The sequence below is a fragment of the Cervus canadensis genome, chromosome 24 (assembly GCF_019320065.1).
Source record: "Cervus canadensis isolate Bull #8, Minnesota chromosome 24, ASM1932006v1, whole genome shotgun sequence".
Lineage (NCBI taxonomy): Eukaryota > Metazoa > Chordata > Mammalia > Artiodactyla > Cervidae > Cervus > Cervus canadensis.
In genome coordinates, this window is record NC_057409.1 from 31,191,634 (window position 1) to 31,217,496 (window position 25,863).

Consider the following 25,863-nt stretch of genomic DNA (forward strand, 5'->3'; position numbering starts at 1 on the left):
ACATTGAATGAAAGGCTTACTATTAAATCTGAGCTAATTATAATGACTAATTTACTGTTTTTCACAAGGTGTTTAAATGTAAACAGTACTGGGATCACTTTCATTTATTTAAAAATTATAAAGGGACACTTGAGTATCTGAATTATTGAGGAACTGGTTGATTGGATAATTTTGTAAAATCACTGGGTATTAAAAATGTATTTTGATTTATATTAGTGTAGACTATTTATTGGAGAAGGAAATGGCAACCCACTCCAGTGTTCTTGCCTGGAGAATCCCAGGGACAGAGGAGCCTCGTGGGCTGACTGTCTGTGGGGTCACACAGAGTCAGACATGACTGAAGTGACTTCGCAGACTATTTATACTTAAAAAGATCTCAACTTGTTTGAAGTAAGGATGTTTCTTTTTTACACATTTTATTGCCATAATTTTTGCGATCCATGATATATTAATAAATTCGGACAGGATGTGAAAACATAAACTGGAGACAAAGATTAAATAAACTGAGATCACATTCTTCTGCAGTCTTGCCCAAAGTTGGCTAACCACTTTTGATGGAGTAGTTCATATCCAAGAATGAGTCATAAAACCAGAGCAGTGTTAAGCCTCATATGTGATGGTCCCGCGAACTGAGTCATGAAAGAATATTATGCCTTTGCTCTGTAAGAAACTTGGTTTGTATCCCACTAAATAAACATAGACTATAAAGCCTTTTCCCACTTCAGAGAGGAATATATCCCAATTCATTGTGGAAATTTAAAAATTGGGAAAGGCAAAACTTGGGTTATCACCTTGGATTGCTGTTATTAAACTGAACAATTAATCTGGCAAAAGAGAAGGTGCCCAGGGCCTCCCATTGTATAATCTTGGGCATGTCATGTAACTCTGTTTCTTCATCTGTAAAATCAGGACGATAATACCACTAACTTGGAGGAGGGAAGAGATAAACCTTAAATAAGAGAATGGAAGGAAAACAGCACGGAGCATAGTACATAGTAAACCATCAGTAAATATTAGCTTTAATAATCATTATTATTAACATTAACAAATTCTGCCACAGGTTTCTATTCTGATCCCAACTTTCCATGATTTCCCCCTCAAACGGAGCTTCATAGGCTCCTCGTTCTTCTTTGAAGAATGCTCCACATGATCTATCAGCGTTCATCTTTGTAAATTCTTGTGTGATCTTTTTTTTTTCCACTTAAATTTTTAGAAAAATTCTCCAAACCGCTGGAAAGAAGCTACCATTCCTGGCCACTTAAACTCCTACACCATCAAAGGCCTGAGGCCAGGTGTGGTATATGAGGGCCAGCTTATCAGCGTCCAGCACTATGGCCAAAGAGAGGTGACGCGCTTCGACTTTACCACCACCAGCACGAGCCCAGCGGTGACCAGTATGTATCCCAGCGGCCCGTCCATCTGTGCCTGGCTTTCTCAGAGCTGGGCTCCCCACAGGAAGTGCTTTCCTTCTCGATTCGTATTCTTCCATGGATGAATATGAATACCCATTTTTATTTTGTTTCGTTGCGCTGGGTCTTCACTGCTGCGCTGGCTTTCTCTAGTTGCAGAGAACTGGGGCTACTCTCTGTTGCGGCGTGTGGGCTGCTCATTGTGGTGGCTTCTCTTGTTGTGGAACATGGGTGCGTGGGCTTCAGTCGTTGTGGCACATGGGCTTAGCCGCCCTGTAACATGTGGGGTCTTAGTTCCTGGTCACAGGGATCAAGCCCATGTCCCCTGCATTGGCAGGTGGATTCTTAACCACTGGGACTAATGGGGAAGTCCGGCACCTACATTTTTTTTTTTTTAATGGTATTTTACAGATGATGGTAGTAAGTTTTATCGATGGCTGAAGGCTCTTTGCCCTCTCTGTGACTCTAGGCAACACTGTGACTGGAGAGACCACACCCTTGTCCCCTGTTGTGGCCACCTCTGAGTCGGTGACTGAAATCACAGCCAGCAGCTTTGTGGTTTCCTGGGTCTCGGCTTCAGACACTGTGTCTGGATTCCGGGTGGAGTATGAGCTGAGCGAAGAGGGAGATGAACCACAGTACCTGGGTGAGCTCGATGTGTTGATGTCCGGCTGCTGGGAGACTCTGCTGGGGGTGGGACTGGGCGGTGGGAGTGGGGGGGCATCCACGCCGGTGGCCTGGGAAGTTTGGAACTAGTTGACCCTCCAGTGTGAGGACAGAAAACAACTGACCCTTTTGAGAACCGACCTGGGTTTTTCCTGAACCGTGCTCACTTTCCTGGTCCCTGGTGGGAGCTGTGTTCTGTGTTAGCCTGGGCACAGCTCCACACAACAATAGTGTGTTCTTCCTGGAAGTAATTGCCAGAATGGGGACTGTTAGCTTTGGGAGAGACACAGTACCCTTATTCATGCTTTTCGGATTCTCATGTTTAACGGACTTTTAAAAACTTTATTGTGGAGAAATATACACACTGAAAAGTACACAAATCATAAACATAGAACTCAGTGAATTTTTATAAAAAGAACACACCCACGTGACCAGGACCCAGATCAAGAAAAAGAATATCCCTCCTCCCCTATCCCCCAACATCCCTCACCCATAACCACTGCTTAGACTTCCAACTACAGAGGACAACATTTACAAATTTGGGGGTGGTTTAAAATTGTATATCCTTAGAGAAAATATCTGGGAAAAGGGGAAAAAATTATCTCATAGTGCATTGATAATTACTGACTATACATTAGTACATTTCTCTATAGTTTTCTTCCTTCATTCCCCCCACCCCCATGAATATATAGTTTTAGAACTATCCTTCTCATAGGTTATGGAGTCATTAGAGGGATTGGTATGCGCTGATAGTAACCATCCCCTTTTATTTCAAAGATCTTCCCAGCACAGCCACTTCCGTGAACATCCCTGACCTGCTTCCTGGCCGAAAATACACTGTGAATGTTTATGAGATATCCGAGGAAGGAGAGCAGAATTTGATCCTGTCTACCTCACAGACAACAGGTACGCGTGGTGTGAAAAGACTTTTTTCCCCCTGTGAAACAGACCTGTAGCAGTATTTCCTGTTTTTCTCATTTCTTCCTTTCTTTGTTAGCACCTGATGCCCCTCCTGACCCTACCGTGGACCAAGTTGATGACACTTCTATTGTTGTTCGCTGGAGCAGACCCCGGGCGCCCATCACAGGTCAGCTTAGCTGCCTCTTCTTGGCTCCTATGTTAATCTTGATGCCGTAGGAGGTGAGGGAGTGGACTCTGATCTATGAGCAGGCAAATCACTTATATCTCTATTGTAATTACTGGACCAGAGTAGATGTATGTGTGTCTGTGTGTGGTATTAATTAAGTCTTACAGCCTTACCTTCTTATGAATAATTTCCTCTTAAATATGTCTTAATTAACCTATTTCACACAAACGTGCACATACACAATCACACGGGCACAAACCTCATGGATTTATTAAACCAGGCATTCCCATGATAGAAGAGGGGTAATTCTTCTGAAAACCTCACTCTGAGACTTATTCTTAGAGGCAGCTGAGATGCCTTATTAGCTCATTAGGTGACTTAACTGTTTCTGAAGTTCTTAAAAGACACAGACAGGCTAGACAACTCCAGCTCAGAGTGGTTCCTTGATTGCTCCCATCATCTAGAGCTCAAAGAAAAGAAATCGATTTAACATGAATATTTTCACCTCCTGGCTTCTCTAGTAGACATTTGTTAAGGATCTCGGTCTTCGAGGATGATATTTATTATTAAAAAGCTTTGCATGACTATTCTTATTTTGTCTTTGGGCTGAATAGTCCTTATAAGAAGTAGCACTATTGAATGAGTCCAAAAGAATTGCTCACTCTTCAAGAGTGATCCACCAAGATGCTAAGGGCTATTAGGAAAGGGGGATTTAGGCCTTTTGAAACCTGTGTTTCATCAGTATGTTTTATATTTTTCTCCTGAATCTGCAGGATACAGAATTGTCTATTCCCCATCCGTAGAGGGTAGTAGCACAGAACTCAATCTTCCTGAAACTGCCAACTCTGTCACTCTCAGTGACTTGCAACCTGGTGTTCAGTATAACATCACCATCTATGCTGTGGAAGAAAATCAAGAAAGTACTCCCGTCTTCATCCAGCAGGAAACCACTGGAGTCCCACGTTCAGGTAACCTAAAGATGCGTCTGGTGCTATCTTACCTCTTAAGGCTTAAGAAAGTCACATCTTGGACCTCCCTTTTGCCAGAGGAACAAAACCAACCTTGGCTTGTGTTCATTCCATGAGCCTACTAGGGACAACCAGACATGTAAGATCAAAGAATAATTGTCTCTTTGGGGGGGTTATTTTGTCTCTGTCTACGGTTCCTATATGCAAGTCATCCTATAGATTATTCTATCCCTGAACTTATGAAATTTAGCTGAAATGTCCTCACTGTAAAGTAACTAATAAAAGCTGGCTGTTGGCTTTCCTGATTAAAAATTGACAGCATAAAGCCTTCACATTTTCCCCAAGAAACCTAAGGGGTAGTTCATCTGTTGCTCTTAAGTACTAAAAAAAGATTCATTAAGTAAAAACCACATTTTTTTCTGTTGTCACAAGTTTGCTTAGGGGTTTTGGGGAGTATGTTTATTTTAAATCCCCCCAATATGACACTTCATTTGATAGAAACTCATCTGCTTACATTCACATTTTACATAATAGTTTTAAATGTCAAATGTAAGCAAGATGACTAAACCATGAAAATATAATCCCCAAAATGTGTTCTTAGATTTAAAGAGAAAACAGCTTTGCTCTGAAGAGAGGGACTCTATGAATTGCCTTATATACATCTGGCAAACTGGTTTTTTAAAAATAATTCTCAGCAAGAATTGCGAATGACCACTGGACTCTTGTCTGTTAGATAAAGTTCCCCCTCCCAGGGACCTGCAGTTTGTGGAGGTGACAGATGTGAAGATCACCATCATGTGGACACCCCCAGAGAGTCCAGTAACTGGTTACCGCGTGGATGTGATCCCCGTCAACCTGCCTGGGGAGCATGGGCAGAGGCTGCCCGTCAGCAGGAACACCTTTGCAGAAGTCACCGGGCTGTCCCCTGGGGTCACTTATCACTTCAAAGTCTTCGCCGTGCACCAGGGGAGGGAGAGCAAGCCTCTAACGGCACAACAGGCAACCAGTAGGTTTGGTCTTTATCTCCACCCCAAACTCTCCGCCCTCCCTTTCCACTTGTGGTGAATGGGCAGCATGCCATTCACTCCTAGGTTCACAATTAGAAACAGGAACATACTCAGAGGACAGGAAATGTGTAGTCAACACAGAGCCCATCAGATGTGAGTGCAAACTCAGACAAGCTCCATAGAGGCTAATTGGTAATCCATTTCCCAAATACATCGGGGCATGACGCCAAAGGAGCAAAACTTAGCCTATTTTTCCTTGCTAATGGAGACATGGATTGAAAATTTGAGTACTATTTGTGTAAGTAAATATACCTAGGTCAGACTTCAAGTGTGGTCTCTTGATCCTTTTATAGCAGAATTATTTATAAATCGTAATTGCTAAAACATTCATTGTGTGTTAAGCACCAGGTTATATGCTCAGTTCTTTATTAGCATTATCCTCATATTTAATCCTCATTTTGAGTTAATAAGGAAGGTCTTATTATCCCTACAGGATACTTGAAGAAACTGAAGCTTATAAAAAATTCTGCAACTTTTAAAGTAACAGAGCTGAGAAATGATGGCGTGGGATCCACATGGACCTATGTCTTTTTGACTGCAAAGCCCATGCTTTCAGTTATTATACTTGACTACCTCTTAAACATTTCCTCCCTCTGAAAAGTGTTTTAAATTATTGTAGGGAAATTGCCAGTTATCACACTCAAGAAGCAAACCAACAATTTATGTGATTCTTTGTGCTAGGGCAAACTCACCAGGGTCTTGCCATGAATCTGAGGTTCTGAGTATATGTTATCATTTTTGTCTAATCTGAATCATGTGAAAGTTACTTTTACTATTCAAACAAAGGATTAGTCATTGAATAAATGCAGAAAATGTCACTGGTTCCACGTGGAATTTTCTTCTTACCCTCAATTTAATGGGTTTATTTCTCTTTTCTTCACCTGTTTGGCTCAGAGCAGAACAAACAAGTACCAGCTTTTGTTTTTAAATACCATCTCTGCAATGTTAGTGTAATTTCTGAGGGTAATGGGAAAATCATGCTGGAAAATTAAACTTTCCACAGGATCAGAGTCAGGCAAACACAGTGAATAATTTCTCATGACTGACAAAGAGTTTTAAGTTCTCCGTAGCATTCTTCTTCTCCATGAAGAAGAGCTTCATGGCTCAGTATTTCCAAGGTTTTGATCTTTGTTTCAACCTTGAGAAGAAAGAACTTAGAAAATTCAGTCAAGGTTTAGGATTTCAGTATGATAATTCTGAAGTGCAACTATTTCTTGACGTGTTTCATCTCTTTTTCTAGAATTGGATGCTCCCACCAACCTCCAGTTTATCAATGAAACCGATACCACGGTCATAGTGACCTGGACTCCACCTCGCGCCCGGATAGTCGGGTACCGACTGACCGTGGGCCTGACCCGGGGAGGCCAGCCCAAGCAGTACAACGTGGGGCCCTCAGCCTCACAGTACCCTCTGCGGAACCTGCAGCCTGGCTCTGAGTACGCAGTGAGCCTCGTAGCCGTGAAGGGCAATCAGCAGAGCCCCAGAGTCACCGGAGTCTTCACCACTCGTAAGTCAAAATTTAAATGTCTTTTCTTGGTAATGTCTCATCTGTATTTACATTCTCTCTCCTTCATCCATTTCTTAAGAAGTTAACTTAGGGAATTCCATGGAGGTCCAGTGGTTAAGACTCTGTGCTTTCCCTGCCCAGCTCCCTGGTCAGGGAACTAAGATCCCACAAGCTGGGCAGTGTGGCCAAAGAAGAACAAGGTTAACTTAAAAAACTTTGTACAAGTTTTAAATAATTATTTTTAATTAAAAAAAAAAAAGAGAGAGATTTAAAGTGGTCCTACTCAAAGTGTGATCCATGGACCAACTGCTGCTCTGTGAGTTGTTTGTTACATGGATTAGTGAGCTTATGCCAGGATGGATCAGGGAACACACTGTTCAGTTTAGTTAATACTTTTTTGAAGCAGTTTTCTTGATGAAGGAAGCAGTGGGTTACGTATGTTACCAAGATCTTTATTTCCTCTCAGACCAGTACTTTGAGTAGCATGGTTTAAGACACCCAAGTTATTCGAAAATTGAATGCTACTGAATTAAATGAATTTACTAAATACTAGTTAAGGCAAGAAAAAAATCAGCCACTGTATCTACATCCTAATACTTTGGGCATCGAATGACAGCATTAAGTGTGGAAGAAAAACATCTACCAGTTGAATAGAAACCAACAGGACAAGAAGCTAAGGAAGTGATGAGTGTTGACGGCAGCAGATTAAAGTACTTCTGCAGAACAGAACAGCTTTTTTTTTTTTTTTAAACTTTTCTTAAATCACTCTCGAAATTCCACAGAATGAAAAATACTGACAGTAATTTTTGGTCATGTCTGTCTTTTGCACAGCACTTTACAGGAAGTGACCTTAAATCTCTTTCGTATCTGTATCACAATAGAGGACTGTATTCATAAATTGATTTCTATTAAATGCATATTCATAAATTGATTTCTATTAATGACATCTCATTTACATTACAAAGAAATATGAGACCCATAATTTCTAGATAAGCATTAAGTGCTGTTTTTAGCTCATTTTGAATTATAGAAGGACCTAAATTATCACTTTTTCAACATATATTGCAACTACAAACTAGTTTGCAATTTCCTAAAAGCTTTCCACAAATCTAACTCTAACTTGAAAAATAGATGTTAAAAAGCACTCAAAAACTAAAGTTAGTTTATTAATTACTGTGAAATTTATTTCACAGAAAAAGTGTCTATAGAATTTTCCTTGTAGGAATTCATAATTTACTAAAAATTTATTTCCATTTAAATTGCATGTATAAAGCTTGGCTAGTAAACACTTTTTCCTAAGTAACTACTAGTTATAAACAAGTAAAATCTACTTTTTATCTATAAGCTGACCTTTGAATTTTGCTATTTTATGTTACATGTTACTAAGACTCAAATCTATTAACATGAAATCTGTATCTTTGTATTTCTTGTAAATGTCTGTTTCTTCTAGATGATATTCTCTGCATTAGAATGGAGAATTTAGTAGATTTAACTCTTTTACTGACCACGTGTTATCTTTTTTACTTTTTAACATGAAACATATTTTACATAGTTTCTTTTGTTGAATAAAATGCCTATAAAAGAATAAGCATCTTGTTTATTTTATTGAAAAATAGTTGATTTACAATGTTAATATCTGTGAACAGCAAAATGACTCAGTTATACATATGAGTATATATTCTTTTCAATTATGATTTATCACAGGATATTGTGTCTAGTTCCTTGTGCTATACAGTAGGACCTTGTTGTATATCCATCCTATATATACTAGTTTGCACCTTTTAATCCCAAACTCCCAATCTTTCCTCCCCCACCTCCCCTCCCTTTGGCAACCCCAAGGCTGTTCTCTGCATTTGTGAGACTTTTTTTTATAGATATGTTCATTTGTGTTGTATTTTAGATTCCACATGTAAGTGATATCATATGGTATTTGTCCTTCTTTCTGACTTCACTTAGTATGCCTGCATTTGTGAGACTTTTTTTTATAGATATGTTCATTTGTGTTGTATTTTAGATTCCACATGTAAGTGATATCATATGGTATTTGTCCTTCTTTCTGACTTCACTTAGTATGATAATCTCTAGGTCCATCCATGTTGCTACAAATGGCGTTCATTCTTTTTAATGGCTGAGTAATATTCTATTTTAATGTATGTACCACATCTTTATTCATGCATCTGTTGATGGACATTTAGTTTGCTTCTGTGTCTTGGCTGTTGTAAATAGTGCTGCTATGAATCTAGGGATGCATGTATCTTTTAGAATTAGAATTTGTCTGTGTATATGTCTAGGAGTGGAATTGCTGGATCATATGGCAACTCTATGTAGAGTTCTTTTGAAAAACCTCCATACTGTTCTCCATAGTGACTGCACCCTTTTCTCCACACCCTCTCCAATGTTTTTTGTTTGTAGACTTTACAATGATGGCCATTCTGACTGGTGTGAGGTGGTATCTTATTGTAGTTTTGATTTGCATTTCTCTAAGAAAAAGCATTTTTAATGATAGTAACAATAATAAGTGGAGTGGGTGGGGCAATTATTGGCTATTTCAAGTACTTTTGGAGACTTTGATATACTGGACGTGTTATTTTATTGTCTACACAGTACATTTATAAAAATAAAATTTTATTTGAGTTAACTGATAAAACTTCTTTTATTAGATAAAAGTGATACCTTGCACATAGTATGCTTTCAAAAAATATTTGTTGAATAGATGATTGTGAAAACAGCTCAATCAAAGTTAGGTTTAACATTTTTTTCTCTGGCCACACTGTGCAGCATGCAGGATCTTAGTTCCCTGACCGGGGGTAGAATCCATGCCTTCTAACCACTGGACCACCTGGGAAGCCCCCCACGCTTTAGATTTAAATAAGCTTCTGTTAGCAGGGAGTTCTGAGGTTGTGAACATCAGCTGGACTTGCATATTTTTGAAATTGCTCTTTCGTTTTTTTTACTGTTACCAAACTAAATTCTGAAATAACTTTTCTGGGTTTTATAACTTGTACTAAATTCTTAAGAGCATATGGTGGGGGTAGGAGAGCTGTTTCTGGGAGAAAATCAGCCTACTCCTTTATAAATAGGGCAAATTTTATTTTTTTAACATCCAGGCTATCCTTCACCTAACAAGACCTGCCAGAATCCATAGCTCATACTTACAGTCACATTCTTTGTTTGCCATCAGTTTGTGGGTTTGTGGTTTGGAGGGTTTCCCGTAATGGTGTTCCCAGGCAGAGAGCATCATCTTAAACTTGGGAACCTTTTAGCTGGCTGGCTCAAGCAATAGAAAACACCCAATCGTAAAGCCCAAGACAGTTGAGAATGTTTTTTTGAAAAAATTGTGGCTTTCCCAGATGCTCAGTGAAAGAAATTGACTGCTCCCTGAATTGTTTCTTGTGGTCATTAAATAGTCACTCAGGGATGGCCATGGCATTTTGGCGAAGTCAGTGGCAACCAAATAGTGTATGATTTCAGTGACTCTGGGAAGGCATCATGGGTCACCCATCCTAATTCTTCTGAAAACATCATCAAAATAATAACATTCTCATGAAACATGCCTCTAAACCAGTAGAACTTCAGTCCAGCCATTAGAGCAGTCATTACAAAGGAGCCCACACACATATTTTGTTTTTTTAGACAACAGGATTTTAAAAGTAATTTTTAAAAAGTTGCACACGAAAATCTAGATTGGAAGACAATTGCAGTGCTGGGCCTGAATCTTCCCATGACTGGAGCTGAGTAATAACAGAGTAGTCTTAAAGACTCTTAATATTCATTTGTCTAAGTCTGCAGGATGTCTTTGTAAAATCAGTCATTTAAAATTTAGAATAAAAATGCATTTACTAGGTTTCTTCTCGGTGGGTACAAAAATTTGGTTGGGATGCAAAGAGGAAGAAATTATGAAGGCACCAAACATGTGGCCAAGGCCACATGCTTGAAAACCTGGAATTTGACTCACCTGATACAAATGCCTTAACTTCTAACACTTCACCTTTCCCATAGCAGCCAGTTATTGAAATGCTTGTTCCCCTTATTACAAGATTTAGTTGTTCTGCCAATTATATTTTAAAGAGTTTAAGTTTATGATAAGGTCTGTAAGACTGTTGAAAATGTGTCTCAACTTTGTGTACACATACTCTTCCTTTTTTTTTTAAGTATTATTTTCACTAAGAAATAAAAGTGATGTCAGGATCTAGAGATTTGAAATCAAGTTTTCTTATAATTCCTAATTCCAGTGGCAGAATGCTAAATTTCTGTAGTGTGATTATTCTGAGTTAATAATTATATATTTTAAAAAAGACTATTTAGAATTCTAAGTGCATCCATAGTGGCAGATTTTGTTTAACTTTCATATGGCCTCTCTTTTTGTAACCAAAAATAATTGGCCATCAGCTTGAATGAGAAGGGAGTTTGGGGGACAATGGATACATGTATATCCATGGAAAGCTGAGTCCCTTTGCTTTCCACATGAAACTATCACAATATTGTTAGTTAGTTATACTCCTATATGAAATAAAAAATAATAATTGGCCATCATTATGGAATGACTCAGCATAATTGTCTATAATTTAACCATTGTTCTCAAAATAATGATTAAGAAGCAGAGTGATAATCAGTTTGTGATGACCAGTTTTACATTTTATGTGGGATTTTATACTGATGATAGGGAAAGTTGTTGTCATCAAACTCAAATCCCACACATGATGAAAATACACAGATTACAGAATCCAAGGAGTTGAAAGGGTCCTCTGTGGTGATCCAACTCCTCGTTATTCAAATGTGATTCATGGACCTACAGCATTGGTGTTACGGAAATGCAAACTACCCAGCCACATGTGCACCTATAGAATCAGAACCTGCATTTAAGCCAGGTCTCAGATGATTTGTGTGGTACCTGAAAGGTTGAAAGGTACTGATCTACTCCAAATTTTCATGTATGTTACGTTTTAGATCGTTAGTTGACTGAACTGAGGTACCAGATAAAAAATGTTTATCTGCATTCTCCGTGATTCCAAGGTTTGAACACATGCTTTTTTGATTCCATTGTACAGTGCAGCCTCTGGGCTCCATCCCACCTTACAACACAGAGGTGACGGAGACCACCATTGTGATTACTTGGACGCCTGCCCCAAGGATTGGTTTTAAGGTAAACTGCAGATGTTCCTAATCTCTTCTGATACAGCCCTGAGGTGTGTTTCTGGATGTGGTTAAAACAGGATGTTTCAAGAATCAGGTGACTTGGGTTTTGTCCTGTTTCTGCTCATAACCTCTCTGGCCACATTGTCAGGGCATCACATTACTTCTGCCTTCCTGAATTGCTGGAAAGATGGATTGAGGCTGTAAAAGTGCTTTGCAAAGAAGAAAACAGTATGAAGCTGTTAGTTGTTGTTATCTTGTTTTCACTATCCTTTCCCCCAGGGAATTACATTTAAAGATATATCTAGGGAAACTGCATTTGTTGTATTGTTCTAAATGGGTATCAAGTTCACAAAAACCAATTTAGGGAGGCCAATTAAACTCAGAATAGCTCAAAAATCACATTTTCATCCAATCAGCTTCATCTCAACTTGTTCAAACCAATTTAGGGAGGGAATGAATCACATTTTCATCCAATCAATCAACTTGTTCAAAGCCCCTTGGGTGAATCTCTTAATAGAAGTTAAGATAAAGCTCTTCCCCTGTAGATCTGGATACTTGTTTTTTTAAAGTAATGGTATTAGGGAAGTGAGGAATACAAATGAATGTGTTTAAAAGATTTCCTTTCTTTGGCATTTAGAGTGTGGAGAGAGAAATATTTATTATACTTGAAAATCAAGACTAAATCCTAATGATTGTTTTAAAATATATACCAAAGACCACTTCTTGTTTGAAATATGCAGTAGCATATTGATAATTATACTACTTAAATACAGAGAATCCCCTTTTGAAGATCGTTAGTGTATCTTTTAAATTTCTCTTAGTAGTGTCATTTGGACTTTCAGAAGCCTCCAGACTTTTAAGGCTGCCTCCAGAGTTGAACCCTGATGACACAATATTACCTAGGTTTTTTTAAAATAAAATACTAAAAGGGTTGAAAATTCTGGACATAGTAATCTTAATTCTTCTTTTGTAACATATCAATCTTGCATTTGAAGCTGTGAACATACTTCTTCAAAAGGAGTGTTTTTGAAGTACAATGTGTTACAGGGGCTGGTACATTTTTAAGTTGAATGTTAGTAACTCATTAAAGAGAGAACTGGAGGATTTCTTCCAACAAAAAGAAAATAAGAAATGAATGGACATGTAGACTTTGTGTACTTCTGGTTTGTACCAGGAGGTTATTTATCAAGCGAAATAAGATGTAATGATGTTTCTCTGGAATCTTCCATTATAAACTACCTTAACTTAGTTTTGGAAGATACTTCCCCTAACTGGCACCCTCCCCCCAATTCTGGGGAATTTCCAGTGAAATTATTTAATAGAGCTAAAGTAAGTTTCCCAACTTATTCCCAACTAAAAGCAGAGTACAGTTCCTGAGGAGTCCATATTATGCGAAGCATAACCACAACTCAGCAGTAACCCAGCTCTGGAAATGTTTGTCCTTGGTGTTTATTTTGCCTTCTTTCTCCTAGCTGGGTGTACGACCAAGCCAGGGAGGAGAAGCACCACGAGAAGTGACTTCAGAGTCAGGAAGCATCGTTGTGTCCGGCCTGACCCCAGGTGTGGAATACGTTTACACCATCTCTGTCCTCAGAGACGGGCAAGAGAGAGATGCGCCAATTGTGAAGAAAGTGGTGACACGTAAGAGTTCTTTGCCTCTTTTCATATTTTAAACTGTTGCACTTTTTAAAGGTAACTGATAGCGGTATTGCTTGTTACTTACGATAATGACACAAGGGCAAGATTTCATTCCTACTTATATTATTAGCTATTCTAAGTCTGGAGTAGCAAGTTCAAATGATATCATATAATTCATGGCATCAGAAGTGTTCTTTCCATGTCAAAAGTTATCTGTGAATTGATAACACAGAAAAAGATTTCAGCAGTGTTGCAAAATTTAAAATTGTAAAAAGAAAAAAATGCCCTCAGAGAATTGCTACTCATCATGGTTTCACAGTACAACTTCTTTATTTTTACTGATAATTGAAGGAAGGAAGAGAGGGATGGAGTGGGGAGGAAGGGAGAGAAACATTCTATAGCTCGAGCACTTTATGCTAGTTTTGTATGCATGTGTGCGTGCATGCTAAGTCACTTCAGTCATGTCCAACCCTTTGTGACCCCATGGACTGTAGCCTACCAGGCTCTTCTGTCCATGGGATTCTCCAGGCAAGAATACTGGAGTGGGTTTCCATGCCTTCCTCCAGGGGATCTTCCCGACCTAGGAGTTGAACCCACATCTCTTACAACAACTGCATTGGCAGGCAGGGGTTTTACTACTAGCACCACCTGGGAAGCCCCATGCGAGCTTGAACTTCTAATTAAATTTTTTTTCTGTGTAGCACTGTCTCCACCAACGAACTTGCACCTGGAGACAAACCCTGACACTGGAGTGCTTACTGTGTCCTGGGAGAGGAGTACCACTCCTGGTAAGCCCACAATGTATCAGAGGAGAGAATTCTAAGGGCACTGAAAGGGAGAAATGGCCTCCCTTTTACAGAATGAAAAAACGTAGACTCAGAAAAAATTAACTTATATCCATTGTCACAAGTGTTACAGAACTGGGATTGTAACTTAAGTGTTCAGACTCACTCTCACATTCAGCATCATGTATTTGGATCTTAATTGTTAGTTTGACTTGTACTCAATACTGAGAAATTTGGCTCAATGGCATTCCGTGATTGTTTTTTTAAAGCTTTACATAAAGCTTTTATCTAAACTCGTTCACACATGTTTATACCCATGGGCTGTAGCCTGCCAAGTTCCTCTGTTCATGGAATTTTCCAGGCAAGAATACTGGAGTGGGTTGCCATTTCCTGCAGGAGATCTTCCCGACCCAGGGATTAAACCTGTGTCTCCTGCATTTAAGGCTGTTTCTTCACCTGCTGAGCCATCAGGGAAGCCCCATACAATCCTAATGTGTGTAGAGATATCTATGACAATATTCAAGTATCATTATGGAATGGGGTGATGGCAAGAGAAATTTTAGATATTCCTGATCTTTGTCAAGTTTATGAGAAGTGTTAACTAAAATATTTATCATTGCTTATATTAGGGGAATTACTACTGAGATATCAGGATATTCATTATTGGGAAAATTCTAAATTAGAAACAGAAATGCCAACTAATGTTGATGGCATCCATAACGACTATATGTACTTATTAGATGGCTTTATTTTGCTTATTATTTCACTATTCTGATTTGTACTCTTATTTTTTAAAAATAGTTCTTACCTTTGCTGGGATACACAGTTGAGGCAATTATCTCTAAATTGGATCAATATGTGCTGTCACACACAATATAGCTAGCTCAAAATATCTTTTTTAATTCCCTCTGAAGTAAAGTGATTTTTGGTGAAGTTTTCATTACCTGTAGAAGCATCATTTAAGCCCAAACTACACTATTTCCAGTTGAATCACTCTAAAGTTGAAACTTTTAGATTGCCAAGTTTCATGCTTGTCAGAAGCTAGATCATTAATATTTAGTCTTAATGGATGGTTTAGTCTGTCCATCTGAATGATCATTAGCACATGTAATGACCCAAACATTTATTTCCCATCCAGTTGGAATTCCTTGTATATACTACTTTAGTGGTCACCTTATTCCTGAGTATAAAATATACCATCACTTTCTCCCTTTTTAGTAAGTTTAACTTAAACATAACTTTCTCACTTTACTCTTAGTCTGTCCCTGTGACTCTCTGGTCATTGCTATTTTAATTTGAATGTCTCTCTCCTCCCCTCAACCCTCTCACTGCCCTACTTCTATGATCTCTGAAGTCGTCAGCAGTTAATACACTATTTTTTAAAATTTGGCCATGCCATGCAGCATATGGGATCTTAATTCCCTGACTGGGTATCAAACCCAAGGCCCCTGCATTGAAAGCGCAGAGTCTTAACCACTGGACCACCAGGGAAATCCCAATAAAATTTTCCTAGAATAGAGTCACTTTTGTTTTTCACTTTTTCTCCTTTCCTTATTGTTGAATAATATTAGTCACTCAGTCATGTCCGACTCTTTGCAACCTCATAGACTATAGCCCGCCAGGCTCCTCTGTCCATGGAATTGTCCAGGCAAGAACGCTGGAGTGGGTAGCCATTCCCTTCTCCAGGGGATCTTCCCCACCTGTAAATCCCATAGGTTCAGACCTTATTTTAATAAATGAGGAGAACCTATTTTGGGGAGTATGCCTAAGGGGGTGAGAGCCACTTCCCTGCTAAGCAGGTATAACAGAATATCCTTCAGCTGTCCTGCAAATGATCCACTAAGGAAAATCAGGGTATGCATGGTAGAAGGAACATGGAATTTAGGACAGAAGAGCCTTTGGTAATCATTTTTCCTTTCCAAGATTCTCTTTAAACTGAGGATATTAATACCTCCCTCAAAGGGCTGTTGTAAGCACTGAATGACAGGAGGTGGAGTCTTCAGCACGTAAATGTTGAGTCCTTGCCCCATCCCCCTTCGAGCATGCATCAGTCCAGTAATTGGCTCTGGGTGGCAAAGGCTCTGGGCAGTAACTTTCTCCTTTCTATTTTCTGCAGACATTACTGGCTACAGAATCACCACCACCCCCACAAACGGCCAGCAGGGATACTCTCTGGAGGAAGTGGTCCATGCTGATCAGAGTTCCTGCACCTTCGAAAACCTGAGTCCCGGCCTGGAGTACAATGTCAGTGTTTACACTGTCAAAGATGACAAGGAAAGTGTCCCTATCTCTGATACCATCATCCCAGGTAATGGAAAAATCAGCTGTTACCTTCCGAGTGGCAGTTCCAATAAGAGTGGGGATTAACCTCTTAATCCCCAGATGGTTGAGTGTGTCAAACTATGTTTGGGATTTAATTCTGACCTCCCAACCACACTCTCTAGAACCATGACGTCAAAGCCACTATTTGGACAAATGCTTGCTGTTAACACTGCTTGACTCTCTGTGCTTCACTGGGATGCTCTTTGTCGCGATGGGTATGCAGTGGAGTGGCAGCCATGGCATTAACTCTGTACTGTCCGCTCACGTGGAAGTATTACTAAAACAATGTCATATGTCTGTACTCAGTACCAACAGGCGAAAAGTAATATGGTAAATGCATCCCATCCATACATTTTTGCCTGATCTTACAGTCTCCATATGTGAGCACTGAAATAGTTCTTGGTTGACACACACATTCAGTTCTTCATCTTGCTATTTCAAATCCCTCTTTTTTTTTAATTGAAAAAAAAAAGGAAAAAGAAAGGCCACACTTTTAGGGTGTACTTTCTTGTGGATTGAATGACAACATTGAAGAGATCTACCATGGGATAGGTCTGTTGTTCGTCCAAAATTGAATCATGACAGAATGAAAGCGTTGGACAGATTGTGTTCTTTGCACGATTTGGTAGAATGCTTTTACTAATACTAATTAAATAACTTTGATTATGAAATGAACAAAATATTAACAGTGGCCTTGGACTCAGGCCTGTCTTTGACCTGAATGTACTTTTGAATGGCACATTTTATACCATACATTCATAATGTGTTAGCATTATGGTCCTGATGTTGTCATGAGTTTTTCTATGGGAAAAAAAGAAAAACTCATCAATCAATTTTTTTAACTTTTTTCATGCAAGCTTTATTCTCCTACTAAAAAGTTTTAGATTATTTTTTAACTTTGCTGTTACTTACTATAGATATTATATCTAGGTTCTAAGAATGGTTTTGATATCCCAAACAGGACTGTAATCTTTAGAACCTGAGAGGTTCAAACTTTACTGTTTTGGGGATCTTCAAAAAAGAAACAAACCAAAAACCCCTAAAGGAATATTGTAACCTGTTTTAGTCTCCCAGGGAAGCAAACTATTCATGGTGCTTAAAAAGTCTTTTCAGATAATTTGGAACAGATTGCATATTACCATCATTGCTTTAACACTATCAATTTTACCACTAGTAACCTGATGTACACTGCTTTATTTTTTCCTCTTTTTTGCCTCTGTTTTCCTTTTGCCCTCCTTTGCTTTGTAACTCAATAGAGGTGCCCCAACTCACTGACCTAAGCTTTGTTGATATAACTGATTCAAGCATCGGCCTGAGGTGGACCCCGCTAAACTCTTCCACCATTATTGGGTACCGCATCACAGTAGTTGCGGCAGGAGAAGGTATCCCTATTTTTGAAGATTTTGTGGACTCCTCAGTAGGATACTACACAGTCACAGGGCTGGAGCCCGGCATTGACTATGACATCAGCGTTATCACTCTCATTAATGGCGGAGAGAGTGCCCCTACTACACTGACACAACAAACGGGTGAATTTTGAAAACTTCTGTGTTTAAGACATGGATGGTGTTGCATGCTGTCCCCAGTCACTCTGGTTAAATGTGGATGTTTCAAGGGAAAAACCAGCAATTTGCCAAAGATTAAGAGAGGGTGGATCAGGGGGTAAGGAGGAGAAGGCATATGCTTCACTGATTGGATGAAGACATATGTGGTAGTCTTACGTACATTTTCAGTGAAGCCATGAATATGAATTTGTGTAAAGCTAGAAAAATATAGACATCTGATCTATCAAGTAAAAAATGCCAAAAGTTCATTGAATTTGCAGACCTGGAATTTTTTTTTTTAAAAATCTAACATTTATACCAAATTGTGTCAAGAGCACCAGTTAATAAGAAGAAATGTACTTCCAAAATGTACCATTAGACTCTTCCTTCTGCTCTTTAATAAACTCTACCATCTTGTTTGTGAGTGTCTAAAAACTGATTGAAATTTAGGGTAGAGTGGAAGGAGGGTTTCTTTGTGGTAGGAGAAAAAGAGACTTTGGTGCATTCTAGGTTTTATTGCCATGATAAGCTAAAGAAACTCCTCTTTAACCACAGCCTGGGGACCAGCATGCAACATTATAAAGGTTCTCTGCCCTGCATGGTAAGAAACATGCTGAGAACCCATTTGCATGAACCCTTCTCACCTGTAAGTAGAATTCACTGATGGAATTGTAGCTGTGGCGTAGCTGTAGTCACTCCTGTCAGGGGGACATTTAGGACCTTCCTGTCTTTTTGTCTGTATGCATGTGTTTGTTTGGAAAGTATCGCTATGTTTCTCTCTGCTGTGTGGCAACTTAAGCCTCTTCAGCCTGGGATCAAATAATCATCCGTGGTATTAATCATGTACCTTGATTTTATGTATTTGAAAGTGAATTAAAATTTTTCTTTAAAATATACGGACGGCAGAAAGGTTAAAGGGGCCTAACAGTACTGGGTGTAGTGTTTTATTTTTAACAGTAGCTCACTATGATTTAGATTAGATGAGACTATTTGCATGATGATGACTTGTTTCCTTTATGCATGAAGTACTGGTTTTACCTTTCCAGCTGTCCTTGTTCAGCTTTATATTTTAAGTGACATTAACTGAGTCTTCCTTCTTGTTTGAAACCAGCTGTCCCTCCTCCCACTGACCTGCGGTTCACCAATGTTGGTCCCGACACGATGCGTGTCACCTGGGCTCCACCCTCATCCATTGAACTGACCAACTTCCTGGTCCGCTACTCGCCCGTGAAAAATGAGGAGGATGTTGCCGAGCTGTCGATTTCTCCTTCAGACAACGCGGTGGTCTTGACAAGTAAGCATTCAAGTGTATTTGTTCAGTAAACACTAGGCTGGCATGTACGGAAAAGAATTTTGTGTTCTCGGTTAGGAGCAACAGAGATTAAGACAGACACAACAGAACTACAACCTAGATTCCAAATCTAATGCACAGCTCTGTAATTTGAAAGATGTTATATTTGTTGTTATTTTAACATATCTTTGATATCTACAACTTTTTAAAAATCAGAGTGGAAAAACACCAACTGTGAAGTTCAAAGACTTCAAACAAGTCCTGCTTCCAAATAAGCACATTAAAAACAAATGTGTGCCAAGAGACATTACACGACTAAATCTCAGTGTTTAGCGAGAGAAAAAAATGAGGATTGAAACTAGTGTCACGGCATCTGTCTTATTCTCATTTAAGTGTCAGCAGGTAATCTATTTGGTATTTGAAACTTAGAAACAGTGACTGGTCACTCAGGATAGATCAGGATTTTATTTTGAAGAAAGAGCCAGAAGTTTAATTTGTACTTCAAAAAGAATCTGTTAGCAGGATTTCTCTGAAGGAGGAGGACTTTTGAAAATAACTGACACTAAAATAAACAGCCACAGTTTATGGAAGTTGTTTCTTTCTAGTTCCTACCCTTTTGAAATTGATATTTTTTATTAAAATAAAAGGAGACTGCTACATGTTGTGTTTCACATAAATATTGCTTCTCATTATTTTTGCTGTAATAGTAAAATACACATATAAGAACAGCAAATGTTTTTACATAAGGGAAAACTAGCTCACATTTAGGTACACTACCTAATGATGGTCTGAAGACATCATCCATCTTTCAGAGAATCTTTTAGAGACTGAAATACAAAGAAAAGCAACTCAGCATGACCATAGTCCTGGTTTCTCATTTTGTGGCTGAGGGTGAGAAATCCTTATGTCTGCCTTTCAGTGGGGCTATGATTCTGTTCTGGAGCATTCTGGAATCAGTAGTTACAGCATTACCCACTAGAAAAGGCTCTGCATCAGGACCACTGTCTGCCCCACATTAGCCGCAGACCTGTCACATGTTCAAATGTTCTAAGGTCTTATTCTAGATCCAATTCTAGATCACAAGGTAGCCATTTCCCCCCAGAGAAGCCATTAATTATCCTGATTATACAGTTGAAGCAACTGAGGTCTCCAGTGGCTAAGTCCATTGCCCCTGGCCAAGCAGGAAGGAGGAAACGGGAGTCCAAACATCCTGTTTCCTAGTCTTGTGATTTTTTAAAACTTTCAGGGGCCCCTGCAGAAGGGGAGATTGTGAGGTGGGAAAAGGGTCTTGTGACTAGGAATTCAAAGGTTAGAAACCTTACTCTGTATCTTTTTGGTACCTCAGAATGAAAGGAGACCCAGGAATGTATATTCACCTCAAATATTCTGTGTGAGTGTGCTCTCAGTTAATTTTGGCTTTGTAACTCCATGGACTGTAGCCGTCCAGACTTCTCTGTCCATGGGATTTTCTAGGCAAAAATTCTGGAGTGGGTTGCTGTTTCCTACTCCAGGGGATCTTCCTGACCCAGAGATCAAATCCATGTCTTGTCCATCTCCTGCACTGCAGGCGGATTCTTTACCAGTGAGCCCACCTGGGAAGCCCCTTAAATTTTCTGATCTTACCTTAGTATGGCAGAACCCATCACTCTCTATAATAAGTATGACTCTTTTCAAGTAAAGGTTAATTGTTAAGACCATTGGTCTTCACTTGGGTCATCTGCTGTGTCATCTTGGGCACATATATCAGAAAAGATAACTTCTCTGTGTCTTATTTTTCTCATTTGTGAGCTGGGGATAATTGTAAACCAAACTTTTGGAGGTAATGGATATGTTCATTGTCTTGAATGTGGTGATGGTTTCAGAAGTCTATACGCTTGTCAAAATCTGTCAAATTAGACATTTTAAGTATTGGCAGTTTATCGTTTGGCAATAAACCAGTTTTTAAAAGTAGCAGTCTACCTCCTTGTGTTGCTGTGAGGAGTATAACTGATATCTGCAGTGCCGTAGTCATGAATACGTGCCCTCAACAGACGTGCTGTTAAGTGAATGACAGAAATATTACTGTGCTGCAGAAGCTCCAGCTTATTTCGGATGCAGCTGAGTCACACCCATGGAAGTGGAGTTGAGGGAAGGGCTTGAAGACGCTCCAGGGTAGTGCGGCCCTTCCGCATCCCTGCCGACAGCCCCTCTCCAGGTGGCAGCGTTCACTTCGGCGTAAATAGGCTCTAGAACTGGACTCTTGGATATTTTATTCATTGAAATAGTACCAAGGGTGCTTCGGTTTTTCGTTCTTTCAAGCACATTATAATAATAATTCTCATTTGTCTTTTCAGATCTCCTGCCTGGCACCGAGTATTTAGTCAGCGTCTCCAGCGTTTACGAGCAGCATGAGAGCGTACCTCTGAGAGGAAGACAGAAAACCGGTGAGTCATGTGGGCGACGTGCTTACAGAGTAGCTTTCACCTTCCAATTGTGAAGAGCAAAATGTGGTGCTGCTTCTAAAAATACATCTCCATTTTTTGGGGGAGCGGTCATTATCTTTGACCACTGGTCTTAAAAATTAAGACACCTTATGGGGATGTAAATGGGTGCAGCCACTGTGGAAAACAGTGAGAAGATTCCTTAGAAAACTGAAAATAAACTTACCATATGATCCAGTAATCCCACTCCTGAGCATATACACAGCCAAACTATAATTCAAAAGGATACAGACAGCCCTATGTGCATAGCAGCACTGTTTACAATAGCCAAGACATGGAAATAGCCTAAATGACCATCGACAGATGAATGGCTAAAGATGTGGTACATGTATACAGTGGAATGCTACTCAGTCATTTTAAAAGAATGAAATAATAATGCCATTTGCAGCAACATGGATGCAACTAGAGACTATCACAGTAAGTGAAGTAAGTCAGAAAGAGAAAGACACACACCATATCACTTATATATGGAATCTAAGATATGACACGAATGAACATATTTATGAAACAAAAACAGACTTACAGATATAGAAAGCAGATTTGTGGTTGCTAAAGGGAACGGGGTTGGGGAGGAAAGGACTGAGCATTTTGGGATTAGCAGGTTCAACCTATTATACATGGATGGATAAACAATCAGGTCCTACTATTCAATACCCTATCATAAACCATAACGGAAAAGAATATTAAAAAATAGAATGTATATATATGTATAGCTGAATCACTTTGCTGTATAGCAGAAATTAACACAACATTGTAAATCAGCTATACTTCAATAAAAAAATATTGATTGATTTTTAAAAAAATTAAAACACCTTATTCAACTGTTACTCTGACTTCTAGTCACTAAGATTGTATTCTCTGCCTCCAGGGAGGACTGAAAATAGTTCAGAAACTTTGTTGTCTGTCTTTTTAAAACTATATCCCAAGAATAATATTTTGTAATTTCCATTATTGAGAGAGAGTGAAATTCCTTTTCATTAGGCAGCTCTGTCTAATGGCTGACCCAACACTGTCATTGTCATCTAAGTATTTTCCCTCCTTACTAAGCCAGTGAGTTTCTTTCTTTTTTCCCTACTTGATGGAATATCCATTTACCTTATAAAGGGAGTGGAATAGAATCCCATAATATTATGCCCTTCTTAAATATGAGTATTACTGTTAATTGTTCCCTTTTAAAAAATGCACTTTAATATAACCACTTGCTTATTTTTTATAGTCCACTTGCTTCCAAAAAGAAGTTGTGGTATCTCAATTTGAGACTGACATGCTGCCTACTACGTTAAGAGGGCAGATGGTATCTCAATTTGATTTGAGTATGTTATTGAAGTAAATGTTATAACTAAAATGAAAATTGCTGGAAATCCCAGAGAAGTTAAGTGATTTGAATTTGGGATCAGCCCTAAATTTTGTTAATTTTTCTTCAATGCACTAAATTCTCAACTCACAAGGAATTAGTTGAATTGTAATTTGTCCAGGATGAAGTCTTATCTTAGTTTTAGAAAGTCTTTTGTTTGGCATTGTTAGCACCCTGTTGACCTATCAATTCCCTCTTGAGTGTAGAAAGCTTCTTTGAGAGCCAAACACCTACCTTGAGAGCGGGCAGGTCTTGCCTTACGTTGAGAGATACACTTATAGGATAGAAACAGAATACTTGAACACTGAAGCATTTGAAAAATATCAGTTCCCAGAGTATTTTAAACTCCTGTCTTCAAATGTGACGCAGAATCACCTGGATTACTTAGCCAAGACAAAAAGGAAAAAAAAATGAGTTGGACAACTTGAACAGAGTCAGTTTATTATTTTTAAATATATCTGTGCCTTAGAACCTGTGTGTCAGAACCTAAGGTTCATGACAACTCATTGTGTTAGTGGAAAAGGGTTGAAACGCTAGATGGATATTACTTTTCCTTACACTTTTTGTCACTTCCTAAGTTGGTGCTATCCTTTTTTCCCCTTTATCTCTTCCTCCCCCGGACGGGAAAAACAGGTCTCGACTCCCCAAGTGGCATTGACTTTTCTGATATCACTGCCAACTCTTTCACTGTCCATTGGATTGCTCCGCGAGCCACCATCACTGGCTACAGGATCCGCCATCATCCTGAACACATGGGTGGAAGACCTCGGGAAGATCGAGTGCCCCCCTCTCGGAATTCCATCACCCTCACCAACCTGATCCCAGGCACAGAATATGTGGTCAGCATTGTTGCTCTTAATAGCAAAGAGGAAAGTCAGCCCTTGGTTGGCCAACAATCAACAGGTAACTTGTTTTCCCATCTGCAAAGAAACTCAGAGGATTTTCCTATGCAGGCAATAGCTTCTGTGACACAGCTCTGTGTTGTCTGAGTCATCATATCTCAAAAAAAAATAGATTATGGCTATGAGATAACTTCTTTATTCCAAGAAATTTCTCACCTGAATTAGGTGTATGTGCATTTTTAAGAACTAAAGTTTTATTCAAAAAGTTGAAAACGTTCTGTTTCAAAGTTCTCTTAAAAACAAAATCATTTTAATATAACATTGTAAATTGTTCTTAGACTATAGATGCTTAAGTACTTAGGGAAGAAGTATGGTCATTTCTGTACTTCAGTCTCAAATGGATTAACAAAAAGACATAGACAGAGGCAAGGAAATATGGCAAATATCACCAATTAGCAAATACCTAGACAGGAAATATGGGTGTTCATTATATTATTTTTATAACTTTTACTTTGTTTCAAAATTTTTTCAAAATAAGAAATTGAGGGGAAAACGCTTCAAATAAACTTGAAATAATCATCTTGCCATGATTTGAATTGTCTCCTTGACCCCTAACCTTGCATTGTTCATAACTTTTAATTTTGCTGATTTTGTATAACATTTACATTATTATATGGAGGAAGCATAAAAGCAGTGATCCAGAGAGTGAACAAAAGGTGGATCAGGGCATCCTTGGAAAGTTACAGATGTGAAAACTTTCCCTTGTGTTTCTAGTTTCTGATGTTCCAAGGGACCTGGAAGTCATTGCTGCAACCCCCACTAGCCTGCTGATCAGCTGGGATGCTCCTGCTGTTACAGTGAGATACTACAGGATCACCTATGGAGAGACAGGTGCGTTAGGGAAGGGCTTCTTCACACCCTGATTGAGTCTTCTGCCACGGGGGTAACCTTAAAGCCCAGTATTGGGTGCATAATTAAAGAAACTTTGGCAAGTCCATTCAGTGGAGCCTTGATTTTTTTTAAGAGTGTGTAGGAAATATGTGTGATATAACTGTTGGCAAAATCAAGATAAAACATTGTTTGTGTAATACTAGAGGGGAACAGTAGAGCTGAGGAAGAAGGATTGTAAATTCACAACTGTATTATCAGTGGTGAAATGGTAAGTAATTTGTATTTCTCTTCCTTTTACTTTCCTGTATTATTAAGATTTTATTTAACATGAATATATTCCATTAAGATGTTGGAAAAGGACCCCAGTATATGAAATCTTTTATATACATATATACATACATACATACATACATATATATATATATATAACTTGTTTGTGGCTATGCTGGGTCTTTGTTGCTGCACAGGCCTTTTTCTAGTCGGGGTACACGGGCTTCTCTTGTTGAAGAGCACAAGCCCTATAGCACAGGCTCAGTAGTTGTGGTACACGCCATGTGGTCCAAGGCATGTGGGATTTTTCCAGGTCAGGGATCAAACCCCCATCTCCTGCATTGGCAGGCAGATTCTTTTACCACTGAGCCACCAGGGAAGCCCAATATGTGCAGTCTTGACTTGAGGACTTACCCTCTTTCCCCTTCTAATTTTCACCTACCACATGTTAAAGTTGCAATGTTAAAATAGCATTTTAACTACAATTTTTCTCTCAATTTTTACACAGTCAAGGCTTACTACATACATAAATAAATATACTTTTCTGTTCAGGGTCTGTTAATAGCACTCTAAAAGTGAATAAGCAAAGGCGTAACTTACATGCTG

General features: G+C 39.0%; 1 protein-coding gene and 1 non-coding gene across 14 annotated transcripts in view; one reads left to right on the forward strand and one right to left on the reverse strand.

Moving 5' to 3' along the window:
- Positions 1-25,863, forward strand: part of FN1 (fibronectin 1) — a 69,494-nt gene that overhangs the window by 23,359 nt on the left and 20,272 nt on the right. For 7 of the 13 annotated variants that reach the window (XM_043445310.1, XM_043445311.1, XM_043445316.1 and 4 more), the window contains exons 14-29: positions 1,214-1,394; positions 1,879-2,055; positions 2,853-2,981; positions 3,073-3,162; positions 3,936-4,130; positions 4,864-5,136; positions 6,438-6,704; positions 11,753-11,847; positions 13,313-13,481; positions 14,180-14,266; positions 16,380-16,571; positions 17,842-18,114; positions 19,241-19,423; positions 21,754-21,843; positions 23,888-24,157; positions 24,871-24,987. In XM_043445310.1, the coding sequence (XP_043301245.1) occupies positions 1,214-1,394; positions 1,879-2,055; positions 2,853-2,981; positions 3,073-3,162; positions 3,936-4,130; positions 4,864-5,136; positions 6,438-6,704; positions 11,753-11,847; positions 13,313-13,481; positions 14,180-14,266; positions 16,380-16,571; positions 17,842-18,114; positions 19,241-19,423; positions 21,754-21,843; positions 23,888-24,157; positions 24,871-24,987 (2,788 nt within the window). The remainder of the gene's footprint in view (positions 1-1,213; positions 1,395-1,878; positions 2,056-2,852; positions 2,982-3,072; positions 3,163-3,935; positions 4,131-4,863; positions 5,137-6,437; positions 6,705-11,752; positions 11,848-13,312; positions 13,482-14,179; positions 14,267-16,379; positions 16,572-17,841; positions 18,115-19,240; positions 19,424-21,753; positions 21,844-23,887; positions 24,158-24,870; positions 24,988-25,863) is intronic. The other 6 variants (XM_043445313.1, XM_043445315.1, XM_043445320.1 and 3 more) reach the window with 1 other exon arrangement.
- Positions 15,682-15,754, reverse strand: TRNAE-UUC. Its single transcript has one exon. It is a non-coding gene; the product is annotated as a tRNA-Glu (tRNA).